The 23,084-nt window shown below is 43.3% G+C and overlaps 1 protein-coding gene across 2 annotated transcripts in view; it reads right to left on the bottom strand.

The window, feature by feature from the left end:
- Nucleotides 1-23,084, bottom strand: part of LOC147026674 (calcium-activated chloride channel regulator 3A-1-like) — an 85,952-nt gene that overhangs the window by 33,816 nt on the left and 29,052 nt on the right. For both annotated transcript variants that reach the window (XM_085882365.1, XM_085882366.1), the window contains exons 3-8: nt 16,179-16,329; nt 10,252-10,360; nt 7,088-7,229; nt 6,712-6,939; nt 186-407; nt 1-22 (exon numbers count right to left, since the gene is read on the bottom strand). The exon at nt 1-22 is cut by the window's left edge and continues 156 nt beyond it. In XM_085882365.1, coding sequence (XP_085738491.1) covers nt 1-22; nt 186-407; nt 6,712-6,939; nt 7,088-7,229; nt 10,252-10,360; nt 16,179-16,329 — 874 coding nt within the window. The remainder of the gene's footprint in view (nt 23-185; nt 408-6,711; nt 6,940-7,087; nt 7,230-10,251; nt 10,361-16,178; nt 16,330-23,084) is intronic.

Below are 23,084 nucleotides of genomic sequence, written 5' to 3'. Positions count from 1 at the left end.
CCCCGTCATCTTGTGCAACCACCTTGATCATTTTTATCGAAACAAAAATGGCTTTTAAATGTACAAGGCAATCACATGCATGTATTTACATTGAGCAGTAAGTTACATTCTCGTATATATTTTACATGTCCTTCCACTTAGCACATTCTGGTAAAAGAAGAAAACATGTTCCATTTGATACTTACTTTGAGAGCCAGTTGGATTCCTGAACAGATAACGGTTCCACGCTCAGCAGTGTTGGGCAGACTGTGAAGGAGTTTCAAACGGCTGTTTTTGTTTCGAATCTCCACAAGATTGCTCTGAATATGAGGAATGCTGTTGAATGTGACAATCCCAATTTTGTCTCCAGACTGCATCTGCATGATGTAAGCTTCTACAGCTTGTCTTAATCGATTAAGACGATTCTCCTGTAAAAAAAAAAAACACATCTGTTTTGGCATTTTCATACCAATGAGAACTGTAACATGAACAATACAATTTGGACTTCCAGTTTCTGGTAGTGGCAGCTTTTCTTCTCTTCTCCAAATGACCTGCTTTTAAAGTTAAGTAAACTTCTGCAGTTGTCTCTGTTGCTAGCAATTTTGTCCACATTTGTAGAACTTTTGCATGCCTATTTGCTAATTTTGATCTTGTGCATCTGCCTCAGTTGGTTCAGCCTCCACTTTATTCCCCAACTCGCACACCCCTTTGTTGTGCTTTCTCCCATTGTCTCATCATCCCAATTAACACCCTCGGTCTAATTCCTTCCTTATACCTCCTAGAAAAAAAAAATACCTCTTAACTCGTGTTTTGATGGTCTGTATTGTTTGTTCCTTGACCATGTGTTCGACAGGCCTGCTTCCTCATTCACTCCTTGCTAAACTTTATCTTTCGTCAGCATTCTTCTTCTTATTCTTCTTCTTCTTCTTCTTCTTCTTCTTCTTCTTCTTCTTCTTCTTCTTCTTCTTCTTCCTCTTCCTCTTCTTCTTCTTCTTCTTCATCGTCCTGCCAATCTCAAGCTCCCTTCTTCTTTCTTCTTAAAATTGGCACAAATAAATCAAATTTCATTCACTTATTCCACTGAGCTTATCCCACTATTCCATTATCATTCTGAGCTCATTTCTAAAGCCATTTACAAAATTATTTATTTCATCATCTCTCCTTCTCTGCCTCCTTCCCTCTCACAATGTCAACTCAAATATTTTTAAGCACAATTTTACAATGTTTAATCTTCCTACGCATTCATTTACAAATGTCCTACTCCCATTATGCTTCCGCTTCTCACCTTCCTTTCTGCGTCATTCCTGGATCGCCCACAAATCCATGTAGTCTCCCATCGCGTTAATACAGTGCTTTCTTTCCTCATGCGCTAAATCACCCTTGCCACCATCCCAATCCTGATGCATGTCTTCATCAGTCTGACCCTGGAGTTCTCAAATCAAGCCAGTTTTGTAATGAGTGTGGATTATGGTGCAAAACCTCTTCACGTCAGTACATTCCCCCACATGATCTCCCTCGCGCTTGGGTCCCCACACACCCAGCACTCCTTGGCCTCCACCTCCACCGCTGTTATCTGTGCTGTCCAATAATACAGGGTGTTCCAAAAACACCGGACAACTTTGGTTCTTAATATTTAGAAACACAAACGATGCAACAATACCCTTTGGTTCATATATGGCTGGTGTTTGCTCATTGGTTAGAGTGGTGCGCTTGGGATCCTATGATCCTGAGTTCAAACCCCACTCAGCTGTTGAATTAATACCAGGTGGGGTTGACTCTGCCCGTCATCTTTCCGAGGTCGGCAAAATGAGTGCCCGCATGCTGGTATACTGTCGGAGTGGCGACCTGTTCAGGATCGTGTCCAATAGCCAAGGAATCTTCTGCGGCAGCAGCAATGCTCTGCACAGAGTATGGTCCCAATGGATGGTTCATATGACACAGAAACTCACAGTTTTGTGCACATCATCAATACACTTCAATGTGAGCTCCGTTTGTCATGCACAGGACATCAAGGTGCTACACGAGTTCTTGCCATGATCGGCTCAACATGTTTACGTGCACTAGTGCGCATGCAGCCGTGATCTGAGAGTAAAGATCCTGCATGTTTGCCAAATTGGTGTTGCAGACAACCCTCCCAGAAAAAATCAAGGGAGGTTATGTTTGGTGATTGTGGGAGGGCCAAGTGGTTGGTCCGTCTTGGCCAATCCAGTAACCTGGAAAGTTTTCATTCAGGACGGCTTGACCTCAATGAGGGGTTGCACCATCCTGGTAAAAAATGATATCAGGTCTTCAACTTGTGGGAAGGTGAATCCTTCCAACATGTTCATGTAAATTGTTGAGGTCACTGTATCCTCTGCAAAGAAAAACGGACCCACCAAGAGGTCATGGAGAAGGCCACACTACACATTGAGCATTTGACTGTTACGTGTGTGCTAAATGACCACGTGGGAGTTTACAGAGCCCCAGATCCTCACATTGTGCTGGTTGACCTTCCCTGATACATGGAAGCAAGCTTTATCTGTGAACATGACCTTTTTCAGGTAATCTTCCTCAATGCGACTGAGTATTTCCAATGCAAATGCCTTGTGTGTTGGTCTGTCATTTGATTTGATTTCCTGCAGAATCTGCACCTTATAGGCATAAAGCTTCAGTGTTTTATGCAAAATCCTGTGTGCCGTGGTGGTTGGTAGTCCTAGTTTTCTGGATGTGCATCAGATTGATTTTCTGGGACTTTGTTGAAATGATTCACCCACTCATTCAATGTCTGCTGCACTTGTGCTTGGTCGACCGGTACTTTTCTGTTTCTGACAACTTGCAGTCTCCTTAAATTTCTTGTACCACTCTCTGATATGAGTCCGTGATGGTGGTTTCCTTCAATACCTTGTCCGGAAATTACGCTGAACTTGCAAGTCAGATCTCGGCTCGATGAACAATTTGATGCACTGAGCTTTCTCTTGTGGAGTCGTCATTTTAACCTCCACCACTGAAGGTGGATGGGGGTTATGTTTTTCACTCTGTCTGTCTGTCTGTTTGTTTGTTTGTGAACAAAATATCTCAAATAGTTGTTGACGGATTCAGACGAAATTTGGTGGAGAGGTTGGAGATGTGACACCGACGAAATGATTCGATTTTGGTGAAGATCTGGATCCGGATTTCTCTCCGAGAATTTTTAAAGTGATTTTTCACCATTGAGAGATAGGGCCAAAACCGATATTTAGCAGGATTTCTGAAAAAAATTGTGGACGGATTCGGACGAAACTTGGTGGGAAGGTTGGGTGTGTAGCAAGGAAGAATTAATTGCATTTGAGTGAAGATCCAAATCCGGGTCCAGATCTGAGAATTTTTAAGTGATTCTTCACCATTGAGATATTGCGTGATATCTGAACAAGTTGTGGACGAGTTATGACAAAACGAGGTGGATGAGTTGGATAGGTTACAAGAACAAGCTGATTCGATTTTGACTGTTCAGCCGGGTGGAGGGAATGCCATTCTAGTTTATGGATATTTTCGTTTATGGACATTTTCCAACGGTTTTGCGATGTTTTCCTGGGATATTGGCTTTGAGTTGCATCAGTCTGCAAAATTTCAGTTTTCTAGCAACCAAACGTAGAAAGCACTTCAAAAGCGTTTATATCAGTGCGTGAGTGAGTGAGTTTGTGAGTGGTTAGAAATAGTACATTTATATATGTCAGATGTTGTTGTTCATCTTTCGGCTGCTCCCATTAAGGGTCGCTACAGCGGATCATCCCTTATGATCCGCATACTGATTTTGGCATAGGTTTTACGCCGGATGCCCTTCCTGACGCAATCCTGGTCGCCTCTTACGACACAGGGATAAGGATTGGGTTTCGACATGATTCTGAGCTGCCCTACACCCTCTCATAGTGCGGCCCAGCGCAGAGCTCCCGTCCTCAAGCGATCCTCCAACCCAAGCCTCCGAGTAGCCGGATTACAGGCGCACGCCACTATGCCCGGTTTATATATGTCAGATGTACACACAAAAATATTACCTCGACTGAGTTATGGCGTCATGAATCCATGAATCACATCATCACCCGCTGCAAGAGTTGTTACCAAAAGGGGCAACATGCCATGCACCCATCATGTTTCAGCATCCCTTATGCATTTATTGAGGTTTATGAATTGTAGCTTCTCCTCTCAACCTAGCTTCCAATACTCTTTCCCACACCTTCATGGTGTGGCTTAACAACTTTATCCCTCTGTAATTTCCACAGCTCTGCACATCACCCTTGTTCTTGAAAATCGGAACCAGTACACTTAATCTCCACTCCTCCGGCATCCTCTCACTTTCCAAGACTTTATTAAACAATCTGGTTAACAACCCCACTGCCATCTCTCCTCAGCACTTCCATGCCTCCACTGGTATACCATCTGGGCCAACCGCCTTTCCACTTTTCATCTTCTTCATAGCAGTCCTCACTTCATCCTTACTGATCCACCCCACTTCCAGATTCACTATCTCCACCTCTTCCAACCTTCTCTCTCTCATTCTCTCTCTCTCTCTCTTTCTCTCTCTCTCTTTTTCTCTCTCTCTCTCTTTTTCTCTCTCTCTCTCTCTCTCTCTCTCTCTCTCTCTCTCTCTCTCTCTCTCTCTCTCTCTCTCTCTCTCTCTCTCTCTCTCTCTCTCATTTTCTTCATTCATCAGCTCCTCAAAGTACTCCATCCACCTTCTCAACACACTCTCCTCGCTCGTCAGCACATTCCCATTTGCGTCCTTCATCACCCGAACCTGCAGCACATCCTTCCCAGCTCGGTCCCTCTGTCTTGCCAATCGGTATAAATCATTTTCCCCTTCTTTTGTATCCAACTTCTCATACAGCTCGTCATATGCCTTTTCCTTGGCTTTTGCCACCTCTCTCTTTGCCTTTCGCCACCACTCCTTGTACTCCTGCCGACTTTCTTCATCTCTCTAACTATCCCACTTCCTTTTCGCCAACCCCTTCTTCCTTATACTTTCCTGTACTTCCTCGTTCCACCACCAAGTCTCCTTATCTTCCTTCCTCTGTCCAGATGTCACACCAAGTACCTTCCTCGCTATCTCCCTCATCACTTCTGCTGTAGTTACCCAATCATCCCACCCATCTTTACCACCATCCAACGCCTGTCTCACCTCCTCCATAAATTTCACGCAACAGTCTTCTTCCTTCAGATTCCACCATCTGGTGCTTGGTTCAGCCCTCACTCTCTTCCTCAACCCCACCTCTAAAGTCATCCTACAGACCACCAATCGATGCTGTCGAGCTGCACTCTCCCCTGCCACCACCTTACAGTCACTAATCTCTTTCAGGTTGCATCTCCTGCTTAAGATGTAATCCACCTGTGTGCACTTTCCTCCACTCTTGTATGTCACCCTGTGTTCCTCCTTCTTCTTGAAATACGTATTTACCACTGCCATTTCCATTCTTTTTGCAAACTCTGCCACCATTTGCCCTTCCACATTTCTCTTGTTGAGACCGTACCTACCCATCACCTTCTCATCCTCTTTATTCCCTTCCCCAACATGTCCATTGAAATCTGCTCCAATCACCACTCTTTCATCCTTGGATACACTCTCCACCACTTCATCTAACTCACTCCAGAAATCTTCTTTATACTCCATCTCACACCCCATATGTGGGCCATATGCACTGATGACATTCATCATCACCCCTTCAATTTCCAACTTCACACTCATCACTCTGTCCGACACTCTCCTCACCTCCAATACCCTCTTGACATAATCCTCCTTCAGGATTACCCCGACACCATTTCTCCTCCCATCCACACCATGGTAGAACAGTTTGAAACCACCTCCAATGCTCCTAGCCTTACTCCCCATCCACTTGGTCTCTTGTACACACAGTATGTCCACCTTTCTTCTCTCCATCATATCAGCCAACTCTCGCCCTTTGCCAGTCATCGTCCCAACATTCAGAGTTCCAACTCTCACCTCCACACTTCTACCCTTCCCCCTCTCCCACTGCCTCCGGACTCGCCTTCCCCTTCTCCTTCTCCTCCTTCGCCCAGCAGTAGCACAATTTCCACTGATACCCTGCTGACCACCGGTACCGGTGGCGGTCTTTGGTAACCCAGGCCTCGACCGATCCGGTATGGAAATTCGTTTTGTTGTCCGCATAATGATTTGGCATAGGTTTTTACGCCGTATGCCCTTCCTGACGCAACCCTGGTCGCCTCTTACGACACACAGGGATATGGTACACCTATTCTAACCGGGGCATACCGGTTATTATCACCTACGGACTCACTCACACACACATATATATATATATATATATATATATATATATATATATATATATATATATATATATATATACATATATATTGTTTCCTCATCGAGTGAAATCGATTTATAGATACTTGGTACAACCTTTGGCCATCTGAAAGGAAAATTGTGCAAAACAAAACGATATTTGATTGCCTTTGTCCTCTCTAACATGTGCGGCACAAATGTTTGCCACCATCGAAAATCTTCCATAAAGCTTGTAAATGTAAACAAAGAAAACCTCCGCAAATGCACCTCAAACATCCATGACAACTTAATATAAACTTGTGAAAATCGACGTAATCACTTTCATCGCTTTTTCCATGACGTATATTTTAATTCTCCATGAAGATCTAATATTGCCCACTGTACACATTTTAAACATGTGATCAAGGGTTAACCCAATCAACGATCTTGTAAAGGTCGATCAAATCAAATGTACTCACTTTATTCATACTTGCAGAAGTATCCAGTACCAAACAGAATACTGGTTTTGAAGTGTAAAGATAAATAAATGTTGGTAGAGTCGAAGTAACCGTCGCAGGGGAGTTTGTGTTGTTTATGAAATCCTCACTTTTCATCATGACCTCCCACGTACTCTTATGATTGCAAAACCTATTCTGGAAATTTGGAGCTTCAGTGTTGTGTGACGTCGCATCACAAAAGCTTATAATCTGCAACAGAAATGAAAGTATATTATTCATGAAAGTGATATTACATAAGAAACATTGATTTGATCATTGTAGGAGGAGTTGAAAACAGGAATAAAAAAAAATACATTGCAGGAATGTAAACCGATGTGAGTGAGACAAGAGAACGTACGCTTGTCAGATACTGCTGGCTCATGACGGAGGAAGATGATGTCTGTACATTGTCGTACCAGTAATAGCAAGAATGATCTGGAAGTCCAGTTTCATTGTCTTTACGACAGGTCTTCATGTTCCAAGCAATGTCAAGGTTGCACCTACAAATAATTGTTGCTTGTTTGTTTGCACATCTGAGCTTCCGTTTCACTCTGTTCAACTTACGCACTTCATATGTGTGCAATCATTCTCCAAAAAAAAGATTGGAAAAAAATATTGATGCACAATTCTAAAGAAGAAAAATCACATCCAGAGATATTTGGGCTCTCCATACCTTCACACGCAAATTCATTTCTACACACGGTAGTCAAACTATCAGACCAACTATGTTATTGCAAACTGTGAAAACCGTAACTTTTTCAAACTTCCACCTCAAAGTCTCTAATTGTACCTGTATATTCTTCCACACATTAAATATGGGGTGTACATAAATAAGGTTTACACTTTAAATGTGTTCAGTCCATGTCACAAAAAGGTCAGTGACCTCTGTTCATTTCCTCCTCTCCTCTGGTGTAGCTCTATCTGCTCTCTCAGCCCTCTGACCCTTTCCAGATAGTCCAGGATGAATGTATTCTTCCGGTAACCCCATCTGAGTTAAACTTCCAAATCCAGACTTTCCACCCACTTTCACTCCATTATCCCAATTTCCCTTCACGGCTTCCACCAAGCAGTGCACCAGCATCCTGTCACCCCCCGGCCATTCCTATGTGCTGTCGTTTAAATGCAAATGAACTGTACCTAACTTTGAGGTTACTCACTGCATTTCCTCACATCCTCTCCCCTTTTCCTGTTCATTCATTTCCCTGCTTATTATGTCCATCTGTGGCCCCGCTGCCCCATTGTCAATTCCTTCCCTTTTATCCTCTGTCACTTCACTTTTCTATGATGCAAGATTTTTTTATGGGGAAAAAATATTTTGTGCTGACCATTTGGTAATTTTACAGATAGGACATAAGAATTTGCTGCAAGCTGAACAAAAAGGGCTTCCTGTTTGAGCTGGTGATCACATGCTACTTTTCTGCTGGGGAGCAGGGAAATTTATGCTGGCAGCTTTTTTACTGCGTTGATTTCACTAGTCTGGCAAGAAGCTGGTCACATGTGGATTGGCTTGCACTGGTCTGCCATCCGAAGAGCTATAGTGTGCAAAATGAGTCAGCCATGACAGGATGTTATCCTTGATGCACTCTTGTTGTTTCTCACTTCCATAAAGATGCAATGTAGCAACTTCACAAAGTCTCGGTAAGGACAAGAGTCGATATATTTATGTAATCCTAGCCACCTGGGTTTAATTGATTAGGTGAGTGCTAATTGGATATTCCCTCCATTCACAGGTGAGAGATTTGGGAAGGTTTTCATTTTTTCATTTATATTCATTCATGACAGCTTTTTGACATTTATACATAGTACATGCTTGGGAGCCTCAGTGATATGCATTTCTGTCTGCACTGTCACTGATGATTCGCCAATAAGCGATGAAGCCGGTCCAGCAGCTGAGAGTGTGTAGCATTGGGATTTTCATGTGTGCATTATTTGTGAACGTCTTTGTAGCTGTTGAGAAACTCTGGGAAAGGTTTGAAACAGCAAAGGACTTACCTTGCGTAGCCTTTCATGGCTCCTTTATAAAGCTTTCCTTGGCGAGAAGAGCATGGGAAGAGTCAAAATACATACTCCACTATTGGCCTTAGTTCAGTGCATAAAAAATATACTAAATCTTTTAATGTTATGGTATGAGGAACCATGTGGCACATCGGCTATTGCCACAAGGATCCTGACTGGTAGGATCTGTTGACCACACACACCATTCTGGCTGGGTGCTCCAAACATCTAAAGAGGTAGCCTGGAAAACTTCAAGTGAAGGAAAGATAAACGTCCAGCTCTGTGAACAACACAGAAAGCAGATCTGACAACTCGTTGATCCTCCCTCATTCAGGTGCTCCTCCCCCAGCTGAGCTTGCCCATTCAGATTAGGAATGTAAAAATAGGACTGCTTGTCCTGAAGATCACCTGGGTCAAGAGCAACAGTCACTTAAACCCTCCGCAAACCCCCTCAGACACTGAATTTTTTAATCCCGTGAACAAACTTTGGTACATCAAGGGTGAAGAAGGTTGTGGTCAAGTTTCATTGAAATTCTGTGTATAGTTCAGAAAAGAGAGCAAATACCTATATGGGGGTTAACCCCCACCCCCATAAACCCCCTTAATGAGCACAGATTTTTATCTGGTCGATAAACTATGGTACATCACAAGTAATGAAGGTTGTGGTCAAGTTTAATCAAAATCGTATGTGTAGTTTCAGAGGAGACAGCAAGTACCTATTTTGGGGGGTTCAACCCTATGCCCCTCTGCCGTAGAACTCTCAATGAGTGCAAATTTTGATATAGTGGATACACCTTGGTACATCACCGGTAATTAAGGTTGGGGTCAAGTTTCATCAAAATCGTGTGTGTAGTTTCGGAGAAGAGAGCAAATACCTATTGTGGTGGTAGGTCACCCCCCCCTCCCCGTAGATCCCTTAATGAGTGCAGATTTTGATGCAATCGATACATTTTGATACATTACGGGTGGTGAAGGTTCTGGTCAAGCTTCATCAAAATGGTGTGTGTAGTTTTGGAGAAGAGAGCAAATACCTATGGGGGGGGGACGGTGGGGGGTGCGGGATTTAACCTCCCCCCCCCCCGTGAACCCCCTTAATGAACGCAGATTTTGATGCGGTCAATACATTTTTGTTAGTTATCAGATAAGAAGCATGTGGCCAAGTTTCATCCAAATCGTGTTTGGTTCAAGCAATCATGACTGAAGTGTTTACAGACCGACTCACTGACTGACTGAATGAATGACTCACTCACTCACTCACCTACGGACACTGCTCGATCGCATAAGCTCACCTGACTAAAATCCAGGTGAGCTAACAATATTCTCGTGCCAAATATGCTGTAGTAGCCCGAACCTGTAGGGGGCTGCAGTCACCAGCAAGATCTACTTTGTACAGTTTGTACTTGTCAGAGGTTAATCCTTTTAATTACCTGTGGATTTGTATGACATTTTATTTACTCTTCATAGTCTATATTTTGTGATTTTTACAAAACAAATGCAAAAATGTAAATCTCGATAATTCAGTTCCACCTGATAAGCTCCAAATTGCCCTTGGAAGAGATGTAGAATTTCTTGTCCACACCATATTCGTCAAACAACCCCCACCGGTAATGTCCCCATTCGTGCACAAGCACACGTTCTGAAACAAGAGAGAGGTGTCGTTACATTGCAGCATACCCTCAAATGATGTTGGACATATAACTCGTTACATTATTTGTCATAAACACCATTTTGTAATGTCATTTATTGTTTCTATAAATTACTTTTCTGTTGTCATAAAAACGTGAAATTTCCATTGCTGTCAGTATAATAAACATCTATCTATAATGAAACAAGTGTATGTATGTATGTATGTGAGTGTGCATGTATGTGAGTATGCATGTATGTATGTATGTATGTATATATGCATATCCGCTCTTCACCCATTGGTTGGACAGATGACCTGATGTTGCCCACAATTGCAACCTGAAATACTTCACCAAAAGTACCCAAAGGACCCAAAAGACTCCGAAGACCCAGAAAACCCTCAAAGACCCTTAAAGACCCAGTTTTCTTCTTTTAAAGACTGAAAAGACCCAAAAACTACAAAGACCAAAAGACACTTAAAGACCCAAAATACTGAAAAGACCGCAACGACCCAGAAGATCCAAAAGACTGAAAAGACCCAGAAAACCCAAAATATCCAAAATACCCCAAACACCCCAAACACCCAAAAGACGAAAATATCCCAAAGACCGAAAAGACCCAGAAGTCCCTTAATGACCCAAACGACCCAAATGACTGAAAAGACCCAAAATACCTCAAAGACCAAAAAGGCCCAGAGGACCAAAAATACCCCAAAAACCGAAAAGACCCCAGACCCAAAAGATCCCCAAAAAGTACAAAGACCTGCCTCCCCCAAAAAGACCCCAAAGTCCCAAAAGACCCCAAAGACCAAAAAGACCCCAAATACTGAAAAGACCCAGAAGACCTAAAAGACCAAAAAGATTCCAAGGACCCAAAATACCCCAAAAGACTGAAAAGACCCCTAAGACCCAGAAGACTCAAAATATCCCAAAGAGGGAAAATACCCCAAAGACCTCAAAGACATAAAAGACACAATAATCCTAGAAGACCCTAAACACCAAAAATACCCCAAAGACTGAATATACCCCAAAGACCCAAAAGACGCAAAAGATCCCAAAGACGTCAGAAGAACGTGTTGCATGCGAAGAACAAGATCGCCCATCATGCAGGTACTCTGCTAGTTTATATAATGATTACAGGTTGTGAAGGCAGCATTATTGTTCATAAGGTGAGATACCCGTTCTTCGCCTGGGTATACTATATTTTGAATAGCCTGGGAAAGTCAAAACCTGGTGAAGAGTGGATTTTTAATGTTGGTGTATCGCAATGACAATGACTGACTGAACGGTGAACTGATAATGAGGTGCAACTGACTTGGTTTCACTGAATAACTTCCTGGTAAACAATATTACAAGTTTTCATTTCACTAAAATTTAATTTATTACAATGTTAAAAAAATTCCTTTGGGGCTTCCCACTCTGCTTGCCCCCACGTACAGCCGGCCATGTGTGAAGGTGAGCTCTTGAAGACTTCAGCCAACAACCTTTAGGCTTTACCCTTGGGACTTGTTGATGGTCATGCCAAAGCAGGCTTTGACTGGAAAATTAATTTGCTGAAAGTCAAAAGGCAAGCCTGTGTTTGACGGGAAGATCGGTATCCTTGGAATTATGGCTTGTTCTCCCTGTTTAGCCGAGTTCTTTATTATTTTGTGTGCAGCCTATGGCTGCTGTTTGAATTATTGCTGGGAGCATAGTTGTGCTGCTCATGCAGTGCCCTTTTCCCAGTAAGCTGGTACTCATTTTGCTGACCTATGATGGATGACAGGCTGAGTTAACCCACCTGGTGTGATTTCAATGGCCTGACAGGAGCTCAAATTCAAGACCCTAAGATCTTAAGCCAGCCACCTTAACCGTTAAGCCAACATCAGGTTTAATGGCGATGGTGACATTTATACAATCAGCCATACACTATTTGATGATTCCTTGAGTTCCATTGCAAAGCTTTAGTGGGCTGAGGTTGCATAAGTGCATGACTGGCACTCCGATTTTCAAAAGGAAGTGGTGAGGTGGTATGCCTGAGGGCTCCAGGCTGTTGAGGAACGCTGTGGAGTTCATTGTCACTCACGACATTGTCCACCGATTTGGATAAAGTTGAAAGCTTTGTATAAGTTCCCAGTTGACTGTTTATACCGATCCATTGTGTGGAACAAGGATTGCATTCTCTGACAGCCACTCCATGTCTCTGTAGTGTTGCAGTACGTTTTGGCGCACCCTCAACTGGAGATCTTTGGCTGAAGATATCCTGGTCCCCAATTCCTGTGGTATACTGATGAAATATCTGTCACCAACATCACACACCTGGCCATCTCCAATTCTCAACAGCAGCTTTGCAAATTGACATGCATCATGATCACCTTGAAGGAAAGATCACCTGTCTGTTGCCAGATGAAGAGTTTTAATATTGTTCCAAAGATGTGAAGATTTGAGGCAAGTGTCGATCTCATTGGCTTCCATGCCGCCATTCACAAGAGGAAGAGTTTGGCGGAAATCTCTTGACAACACCACCAAAATCGTGTCCATGAGGTTGCTGCTCTTGATGATGTCCTTCAATGTTCATTCTAGAGCTTCCACTGCCAGTTGGTGTAACATTGTAGCTTCATCCCAGAAGATGACTTAACACTTGTACAGGAGGGATGCCAAAGCTGAGCCACATTATATGGCACACATCAGTGTTTCTGTGTTTGTCAAGTTGAGTGGGATCATAAATGTAGAATGGGCTGTTCATCCACTTTGAAGAAGCCCTGCAGCAATCCCACTGCTTACAGCTACCAATGCGACATGACTACTCGAACAAATCTTTGCTAGAATACGGTTTATGAGTTATTTCTTCCTTGCACTGCCAGGAGCATCCAGGAAGATCAATCCTCCTACCCCAGAATTAATGCATGCCATCACCCTGTTGTGAGCAACCATTTGGTCGTCTGTAAGCTGTGGCTCTGTTTGGTCAATGTGATTAAGACGTGCGACTCGATTATAATACTTCTCCCGGAGAATTTCTCTCGCCAGTCTGTTGTCTTCCTGATGTCGCTCTGGAATTGGAAATCCATCCAGATCCAGATTGGCAAGCTCTGGATCCAGAATCTGGCCTCTCATTAGTTCTACAGTGTCTGACAGACAGATGAGTGCTTCATTGAGGATGTCGTAGTTGGATTCCATGTCTAGCTGCCTTGCTTCCAAGCGACATTCGTTTAGATCTTCCACCATGCATTCCTTATGCTGTTCCCAGAGCATAGATGGGTTGGCAAGCTTGCAGGTTGTTGGCAAGATGGCAAAGAGTGAGTATGACATTGATGGAAAAAAACTCTGAAACTTCTTGCATGCAAAGATGCCATTGCTGGTCATTCTCCAGAAGACCCATTCAGCAGTAGTCCTCTGTGAAGGTGGAGCAGCATGATCCATGGACAGGAGTTTAAGAGCAGGATTTGCGAACTAGGACACCGATGTCATTTGACCCATCACCGAAGCAGGGTAAAGGCTAGACAGAACTTTCTTTACCTTCTTGGGTGAGAAGGACACACAGTCCAGTGGACAGTGGCATGAAGGCATAACATGAGGACAGAGTGGGATTGGTTCGGTACATGAAATTTGGAGGCAGAGTTTAAACATTCTGCCTTATCTTAAGCAGGATCTGCAGTAATCACATTTGAGAGGAGGGGTGGATGGAAGGGAGAACGTTCAGCTTGAGAATGCGTGCTTGACAAGGCACTACCATGACTTGGAGGAATGAGACTGATTGATTGGAAAATTCAGCCTTGAGATTTGCAAAAATTGTTTTCTTTCATGCCTCAGGATGGGTACACACTTTTTGCGAGCCTTAAAGAATGAATGACAGTTGCCCTTAGCCAGCGTAACTTTCCATCCTGAGAAAGCAAGCTGCTTGTCCGCAACCTCCTCTCCACAAGATTCAGTGTTCCAGGACTGAGACTCTGCCTTGACCCCATAGATGATTCATGGTAGCCAAAGCAATGATGGGATAAACCAGTGCATGAGAGAAAGTAGACTTTGATCAAAGTATTCCCAGGCTGAATAATTATCAGGTGCTGGAAAGATGCCAGTCCAATCCTTTTGAAATGGCAGATTGCAATCTCTGCCAGGTGGCCTGTGCGAATAGCCATATTCTGTCATTGAGGTTACTCTCTTACAACAGCCAGAGAGAGGGGCTTTGACAAGAACATGGTCAGAAGATCCAAGAGGGGCAGAAGAGGAACAGGAGAAATTGAACGAAAAGTTAGTCATTAATCGGTTCAAGAGGGACGACGTACGAATAGCAGAAATTAGTTGATTCATGTTGGAGTTATATTTGGAGTCATCATCATTGGGAGGAGGAGAGGGTAGTATCCAACATAGACAAACAATAGGTGGTTGTAGAGAGGTATAGTAAGTCAGAGGAATGGAAAAGGCTTGTTGGGGTTAGTGTGGCCAAAGAACAATGAGCAAGGGAACTCTTGACATGTACAGCAACACCCCCTTGGGAATGGTGGAGAAGCCTGTCAAATTGGAACAGAGAATGACCAGGAAGAGACTCAGAGGAATCGGAAGCATCCTGTGAGAGAAAGTTGCATTCCATGTTCAATTGAAGGTTGTTAAGGATTGCAAGTTGCTGTGAGAGGCAAAGTGAAGGTAAAGTTTCAGACACTATCCCTTTGTCTGAGCAGTTGGAGAAAGAACACTTGTTCCAATGAAGGGATAGCACCGTGTTGTTTAATGAAGGGATTATTGTCAGGTCAAGCCAGATTTCATCTGTGACTTGCTACAGGTACCATGTAAACCTGCACTAACCTGTTTCATGGTTGCGTTGGTGGAGACTAAACCGTCTCTCCCACCAGGTTTCCTGGTGAGGAGGGTGTGTGATATGGACACCCAGCAGGATTAAAAACAAAACCTGTCAAAGGGTGGAGGAGTTCCTTGTGAGCCAACGGCCATCCATATCTCGTGCCCAACTCTGTCTGCGGACGTCCTCCTGAGGTTGGGTTACTTTTTTTTTAGGAGGTTGGTGCCAGGATTTGCACGGCCACCATTAAACCCTTCACTCCTCAAAACACAAAAATGCAAAGAAATTTGAAAACCCACGCCGTGGGAGTCCCGTCACCGGATGACGGGATTAGCACAAAGCCTTCGGGACCCCTTCTCTTTGATGACGGGAAGAAAACCCCAGGGTAACCTTCATGTGTCAGATTGTGGTAGTGTGTGTGCTGAGATGTCGTCCACCAGACGGTGGTCTCTTTGGGTTAACCTGAGGCATTCCCTTCGGGTGGGTGCCTGGAATGTCCTATCTCAAAGAGAGGATGATCACCTGTCCCTGTTATCATCTGAGCTCAAGCATTTCAACATTGGTATTGCAGCACTCTCTGAGGTTCAGAGACCGGTTAGTGGTGAAACATCAGTTTCACTCCTTCCCATGTCAGTTAACATACGAGGAGAATGGTACCATCCTAGAATCTGGAGGATTCTTGGTCTTCTTGGGGCGCTTGGTCTTCTTGGGGGCATATTCGGTCATGACTCGGGCATCGTCAACAACGCCTCGAGCATATTCAGCAACACTTCTGGTGTATTCAGAAATGCCTCACGTGTATTCGACAACACCCCAGGCATAACTATTCAACAAAACGACAGTATATAATGCCTTGTGTGTATTCAGCAATGCCTTGGGCATATTTAGCAATTCCTCACGCATATTTAGAAATGCCTCGGGCATATTTAACAACACCTCTGGCGTATTCAGCAATGCCTAGGGCATATTCAACAGCACCTCGTGCATATTCAACAACAATTCGGGCATATGCAATAACATTTTGTGCATATTCAACAACACTTCAGGAATATTAACATTACCTCGGGCTCCAAAATAAGATTGCAAGTCATCATTGAGTATGAACTCTGGAGTGAAGTGAATGAATTCTCCCTGAACTCCACATTGTCCAAACTGGAATGTATAAGGTCCATCACCCATCAGTGGATCTGCAATATCAATTCGTATGTCTGCCTGCAAATACATTCATTCACCAATTGTGAGGGATAAAAATGAAAGCCTTGAAATTATTCAATCATTTTTTAAGTGTGTGTTCAAACATGACCGTTAGTCTTTATTATTGTATCCCATAAAAGGTAAGAAATAGATGTGGGCTTTTAACGGAGTGTGAATTCATGATCTTCTTTCTAAATATATTCCATGAACATCTATAGTCCTTCTTCCTGCTCGTTTAGATGTTCCCTCAAAGACAACAAACCATAATCAATGGGTCACCCTTGTTAATCAACTTCTGTATTTGCTGGTTTTACACAATTTGATTTTACTTTAATCATTATTTACTTTAATGACTGATAAGAAATGCATTTACCTCTGTTTCACTTTGCTGTCGATTGCAGTCCTATGAAAGACAAAGCATTGCAGATTCTCTTGATTTTGATCTTGAAAATATTTTAAATGATCTTCTTGGATTATGTCTTTCAATCTGCATTGATGTGAAGTTTGCCAGCTCTTTACGTAATGAGTCGAAGACACCTAATCTTGCAAACTTTCTTCTTAGCTGTCGACATGTTACTTGGTTTTACCTTTTGTGGTGGCCTTTCTTGAGATGGTCATATTTTAAAACGAATTTCACATGCAAATCAAAACATTGGTGTTGTTCATCTCATTCATGTTTGTTGTTTCATTTTTGAGATTCTTGCTGTTCACAAAGAACATTGTAAACAGTAGGAACAACAGTAAAAAAAAATCCCACTCCTGACACCAATGTAACAGTGGACCATGGATGGACATGTGGTCCAATCTTCCACCTGAACGGTCACCAATTTAGCGATGGATAGTCCATAGAGGCTTTATGCTGTCCGCCATAAAAGTCGAACAGAACTCTTCTTCAGTAACACCATTGTAATAAGGCTTAGGTCACATTTGCCACGGTGGTCGTGGGGTCTCCAAAATCTATGGCCACTAGCAATTATACGGCGGCCGCAGTATTTCCACGGTCACATAATGTAGCAGTCACATATGTTTTTATTTTTCGGGGAGCCGCACGGCGTATTTAGGCCTAAGTCACATTTGCCACGGCGGCCGTGGGGTCTCCAAAATCTACGGCCACTAGCAATTATACGGCGGCCGCAGTATTTCCACGGTCACACAATGTAGCAGTCACATGTTTTTATTTTTCGGGGAGCCGCACGGCGTATTTAGGCCTAAGTCACATTTGCCACGGCGGCCGTGGGGTCTCCAAAATCTACGGCCATTAGCAATTATACGGCGGCCGCAGTATTTCCATGGTCACACAATGTAGCAGTCACATATGTTTTTATTTTTCGGGGAGCTGCACGGTGTATTTATAAATTGTGGAGACCGAAAACGTGGGGTTGCCATACGGTATTTGATTTGATGTCGCACGGTGACCTCAGGGCGTTCCTGCGGCAGCCATAGAATTTTCAAGGCAGATGCAAGGTGCCCGCAAGGCGACCGCAGGGGGGCCCTAAGGCGAATGTGCGGTCAGACGGACGGTAACGAATGGGTTAATTATTTTTATTTTTTTTTACCAGTTTATTTTTTCGGCTTGTCGAATTGCTACGGCGAACGTAGAAATGAAAAAAGTTATAACTCCGCGTTATAATTCCACGGCGACCTTACGGCCTGTAAAATATAGCCATACGGCGTAGGGCCACCCTGAGGCCACCTCAGAAACTCTGTGGCCGCCGCACGTTTCTGTCCATTCAGAGGGCATACGGCCACCGTATCCTTGCCGTAGAGCAAATGTGACTTCGACCTTGGGTCTTAGAAATTGTGGAGACTGAAAACGTGGGGTTGCCGTATGGTCTTTGATTTGATGTCGCACGGTGACCTTAAGGGGGCCCGGCAGTGGCCATATAATTTCAAGGCAGACACAAGGTAGCCTCAAGGTGCCCGCAAGGCGACCGCAGGGGGCCCTAAGGCGAACGTGCGGCCAGACGGATGGTAACGAATGGGTCAATTATTTTTTTTAACCATTTCTTTTGTTTCGGCTTGTCAAATTGCTACGGCGAACGTAGAAATGAAAAAAGTTATAACTCCACGTTATAATTCCACGGCGACCTTGCGGCCTGTAAAATATAGCCAAATGGCGCAGGGCCACCCTGAGGCCACCGCAGAAACTCTACGGCCGCCGCACGTTTCTGTCAATTCAGAGGGCGTACGGCCGCCGTATCCTCGCCGTAGAGCAAATGTGACTTAGGCCTAAGCGAGAACAATGTAACACCATTGTAATAAACTGACGGGAAGGCCTCCTCTAACAAAGCATCAATTTGCGGGTCCATATAGTATGGATGTCAGGTCAAGTCAGATTAGATCTGTGACTTGCTACAGGTACCATGTAAACCTGGACTAACCTGTTTCATGGTTGGGTTGTCGGTGATTAAACCGTCTCCCCCACTAAGCTTCTTGGTGAGGAGGGTGTATTATATGGACACCCAACAGGATTGAAAAACAAAACCTGTCAAAGGGCAGAGGAGCTCCTTGTGAGCCAATGGCCATCCATATCTAGTGCCCAACTGTTCTGAGGACTTCCTCCTGCAGCTGGGTTGCTTTTTATGAGGACGTTGGTGGCAGGATTTGTACTCCGCCCACAGTAAAACCCTTCATTCCGCAAAACATACGAAAAGCACCCAAAAATCTGAAAACCCACTCTGTGGGACTACCACTCTGTGGACAATGGCAATCCTACTATGCTCCTATATGTTGGCTTTTAAGCAAGTTAAATATCGGCACCGATTATGTATCATATTTCAAAACATTGCTTAATTTTGTGTAAAAACCACAACATGTCATCTGATATGCTCCATCAAATGATGTTCATGAAAATTAATGACAACATTGTTTTATAATTTATCATCATTTAAAGTTGATTAGATTGTCATATTATTATACTCACATGCTATGTTTCATTGTGTGATATGTCTAACAAGACGATATGTGTATTTAGTTATTTCATAGCTATTTTCAATGAAACGATTTATTTGGAAGAACTTAAGTTGCATTCCTTTTAATTTTATGCACTCATTGATACTTACGGAGTGTTCTTAGTGTCTCTTTAGATAATATTAGAAGGCCTTCTATGAGCCTCAAAACTGAAATATAAATGATATAAACTTTTATCTTTCTTGGTACATATCCAATGCCATTTCAAATGGGTGAAACTATACACCAGGAGGTTGACTCAGCCTGTCATCCTTCTGAGGTCGGCAAAGTGAGTACCAGTGTACTGGGCCGGTGTATACCCCGGTTAAAATAGGTGTACCATATCCCTGTGTCGTAAGAGGCGACCAGGGTTGCGTCAGGAAGGGCATCCGGCGTAAAACATGTGCCAAATCACTATGCGGATCATACGGATGATCCGCTGTGGCGACCCTTAACGGGAGCAGCCGAAAGAAGAAGAAGAAGAAGAAGGATATGAGTAAACCTCCAGAAAAAAGTTTAACGGTTGAAAGAAAAGTTCAAGCATGGGATCAAGAATTGAAAAATTAGTATCGACTGTGGTTTACAGAAGCCAAAGCATTATGAGACTTCAGGCAACAACAATCTTTATGTTGAAACTGGTGCAATACAAAGGCATTCTCATTCATATCCCAAGCTTAAACCATGGAAGACATTTTAAAAAGGAATTACAATCAAAGTGCAATCATACAACTCAAAAAATAGGTCAATGTCAGGCAAGTCAGACTTTCTTTGAAAGAAAGGATGGAAAAAGGAGAGAAACAAATGATAACAGCACACCTGAGATGAACTCTGCAAACCCATCAAAACTGAAAATGTGGGCCTGATGACTGGGATTTCATTTTGCTGAGCACACTCACAAGCACCGTCATGAGGTTTGTAAAGACACAGAATCAGATAGATTCTGTGAGCCATCAGTTGAGGAAATAACGATGTTAAAACTGGTTTTCCTTGTCAAACAGCAAACCAATTTCCTTGCCAGGAAATAAATTTTATGAAAGGAGGGAGGCATTGACTTCAGACAATGAAGAACATTATTTCTTGAGAGTGGAAAGCTCTGTCAATACTTTTATATGGAGCGATGAGCAGACAATACTTCATTGTTTCATAACAACAAAGGATCAGCTGGATCAATTCCCACCCTTTTTTTTTCTTTTTTAAAGTACAGATATTGAGGGACATGGCAGAAGACAACAAAATAAATGGGAAAACAAATACTGAGTGGGGTGCAAAGGAAACAAGAGGACAATAATGTGTGGGTGCATTACAACAATGAGAATACTACAACTGCTGCTGCTACTGCAACTTTCTTCTTCCGATTCCTCTTTTTCTTCTTTCGAACGTTTTTGGCCCAAGTCTTTCATGAACTGCCTAATCAGGCCTGATATTCAACTGAAGAGAGCAGGAATTAATAATTTGTTCAGGCTGCTGGGGATAACTCACCTGTACTTTGTTAAAGACTCCTTAAGATTCGTACCATCTTCCTACTGTTGCAGACAAGTCCTCCAGCCTAACGTCCTTCAAATGGATGGAACAGATTGATACCTCACCCTGCATGTGAAACACCAAGGTGAAAGTTTTCTATCTGACTCACAATTCAAACATCAGCGAGACAACTGAAAGGTGAGTATGCATACCTCCAATCTATTCTGCCAGCTCTACAAGTATGGAGGTGTAGGCAAAATGGAGACATGGTCTCAAGGAATGTAGTAAAATTCAGAAGCAGAAAGGGGAGATTTTATGAAGTGGTGGAGGGCAGGAGAAGCTCAGGAAGGAATAACATGGGAAGCCAGACTCAGAAAGACAATTCCACATCCATGTGAAGAGGGGAATTAACAATTTGGGGTGATTGTAAAATTTTGACTCTATTAAAGGAAAGGATTTAAGGTAGATACTGGAATGATCAACCACTTGGTATATGTCTTTAGATCCATACAAATTTCACACTCACTCCGTCTCTCTGAAAACCCTCCCATCTACTTTCTTCACAATCCTTTTGAAGAAGTTCAATCATTCCAACTCATGTGTCTCACTATCAGCCAGATATTTATTGGGTGAACCACTTTTCAAAGTTGGCCTCCAAAATCAGTCACCAATTGGGCATCCTGCATCGTCCAACATCCTTGCTTGGTATACCTTAACTCATATCTACATACAAGGCCTTCATCTGCAGCTCGATGGAATACTGCTCTTTCCTCTGGGCTGGTGAGCCTGCCTCACATCTTGCTCAGCTTGATACCATGGAAAAGAAGCCTTCAAGATTAATGGAGTGTCCCACAAAGAAGCCGAGTCTATGCCTCAGCATCTTTCCCAACATGGATAAGTCAGTGGTCTCTCTCTGTCTTGTTTTATCTTCTTTCTGGTCTTGCACCCTCTGCCCATTCCATGCTCCCCCCTCCCCCCAACCCAGGTTTCTGCAGGGAACACATGGTTCACTATCCACCCCTTTCTGGTGAAAATCCCAAAACCCAGAATCACTGCTCACCTCCACTCATTTATTCCTCTTTTTTTTCTGCCAGTGGAACTTTCACTTTCTCTTCAATCTCATTCTCCCCTCAAATTCTTCATGACAGCTATTCACCACCATCTCAGATCATCCCCAATCCAAAACCATGATCGTTTCTATCCCCATTAACCACTCCCTCCAAGCCCACCTTCTTCCAAATTCCCAGTTGTCCCTTCCTGAGAGTTTGATTCAGTATCCATCTTGCTCATGCCATGCATCCTTCCCTACACCCATTCTTTATCCAAGTCTCTATATTGTCCTTCAACCTTGCTATTGATGTCCCCCCCCCCCTCTCTCTCTCTCTCCACTGTTGCTTTTGTTCTGTTGCATCCTGATCCGTTCAGTGTATTATCTCTTCTACAAACCTTGACCGTGTGCACGAGAAAAAAAAACTGGACACAACAGAGAAAGTCTTTGCCCTGTCCAGAATGCCAAGGTGGTGGCCAGCTTTGGAGGCCAGCTTGGAGATATGATCTGTCAAAGAAAGGTAGTCAGTGATTATCCAGGAGCTTGAGTTTGGAGCTTTTCCAGATGCTGAGACATAATGAAATAAAGTTTGTTTCTGCTAACCTGACTGCCCCTATATTTCTTGATGACCCTTTTTGTAGTTCCATACTTTGGTAGTTTCCATATGTTTTTGGCCACTTTCGTTGGCTTTGGATGACTCTGGCTTATTCCAAAAACCTCTGAGTCTTCATTGTGGGGGCAATACACTGTCATTGCATTGGCATTAATCTGTGATGCTTGCATTCAATTGTAATAACTGGTGGCAAGAAAACGTATTTGAGGGAGGAAAGTGGGGAAAGAAAGATGAAGGGGACAGAGACTGTGAGGGAGGAATAGAGAAAGAGAGAGAGCGAGAGAGAGAGAGAGAGAGAGAGAGAGAGAGAGAGAGAGAGAGAGAGAGAGAGAGAGAGAGAGAGAGAGAGAGAGAGAGAGAGAAGAGAGAGAGAGAAGAGAGAGAGAGAAGAGAGAGAGAGAGAGAGAGAGAGAGAGAAGAGAGAGAGAGAAGAGAGAGAGAGAGAAGAGAGAGAGAGAAGAGAGAGAGAGAAGAGAGAGAGAGAGAAGAGAGAGAGAAGAGAGAAGACAGACACGACAGCAGAGGAAAGTGGATGGGCAATACAGCACTTCCTCCTCCATTTATAATTTCTGAATATTGAACCCATGACACCTAACAAATAATGTCTTCCAAAAACATTTTAATATTTCAAACATGGAAGGATCTCCGATGTGATGGGGACATTCACATTGGAAGAACAAGAATAATATTTTTAGCCCCGCT

This window comes from Eptatretus burgeri, chromosome 5 (assembly GCF_056783735.1).
Source record: "Eptatretus burgeri isolate ZD-2024b chromosome 5, Ebu_testis_v1, whole genome shotgun sequence".
NCBI lineage: Eukaryota > Metazoa > Chordata > Myxini > Myxiniformes > Myxinidae > Eptatretus > Eptatretus burgeri.
The sequence above is the reverse complement of the archived record's forward strand: the minus strand, read 5'-3'. Positions and strand labels throughout refer to the sequence as shown.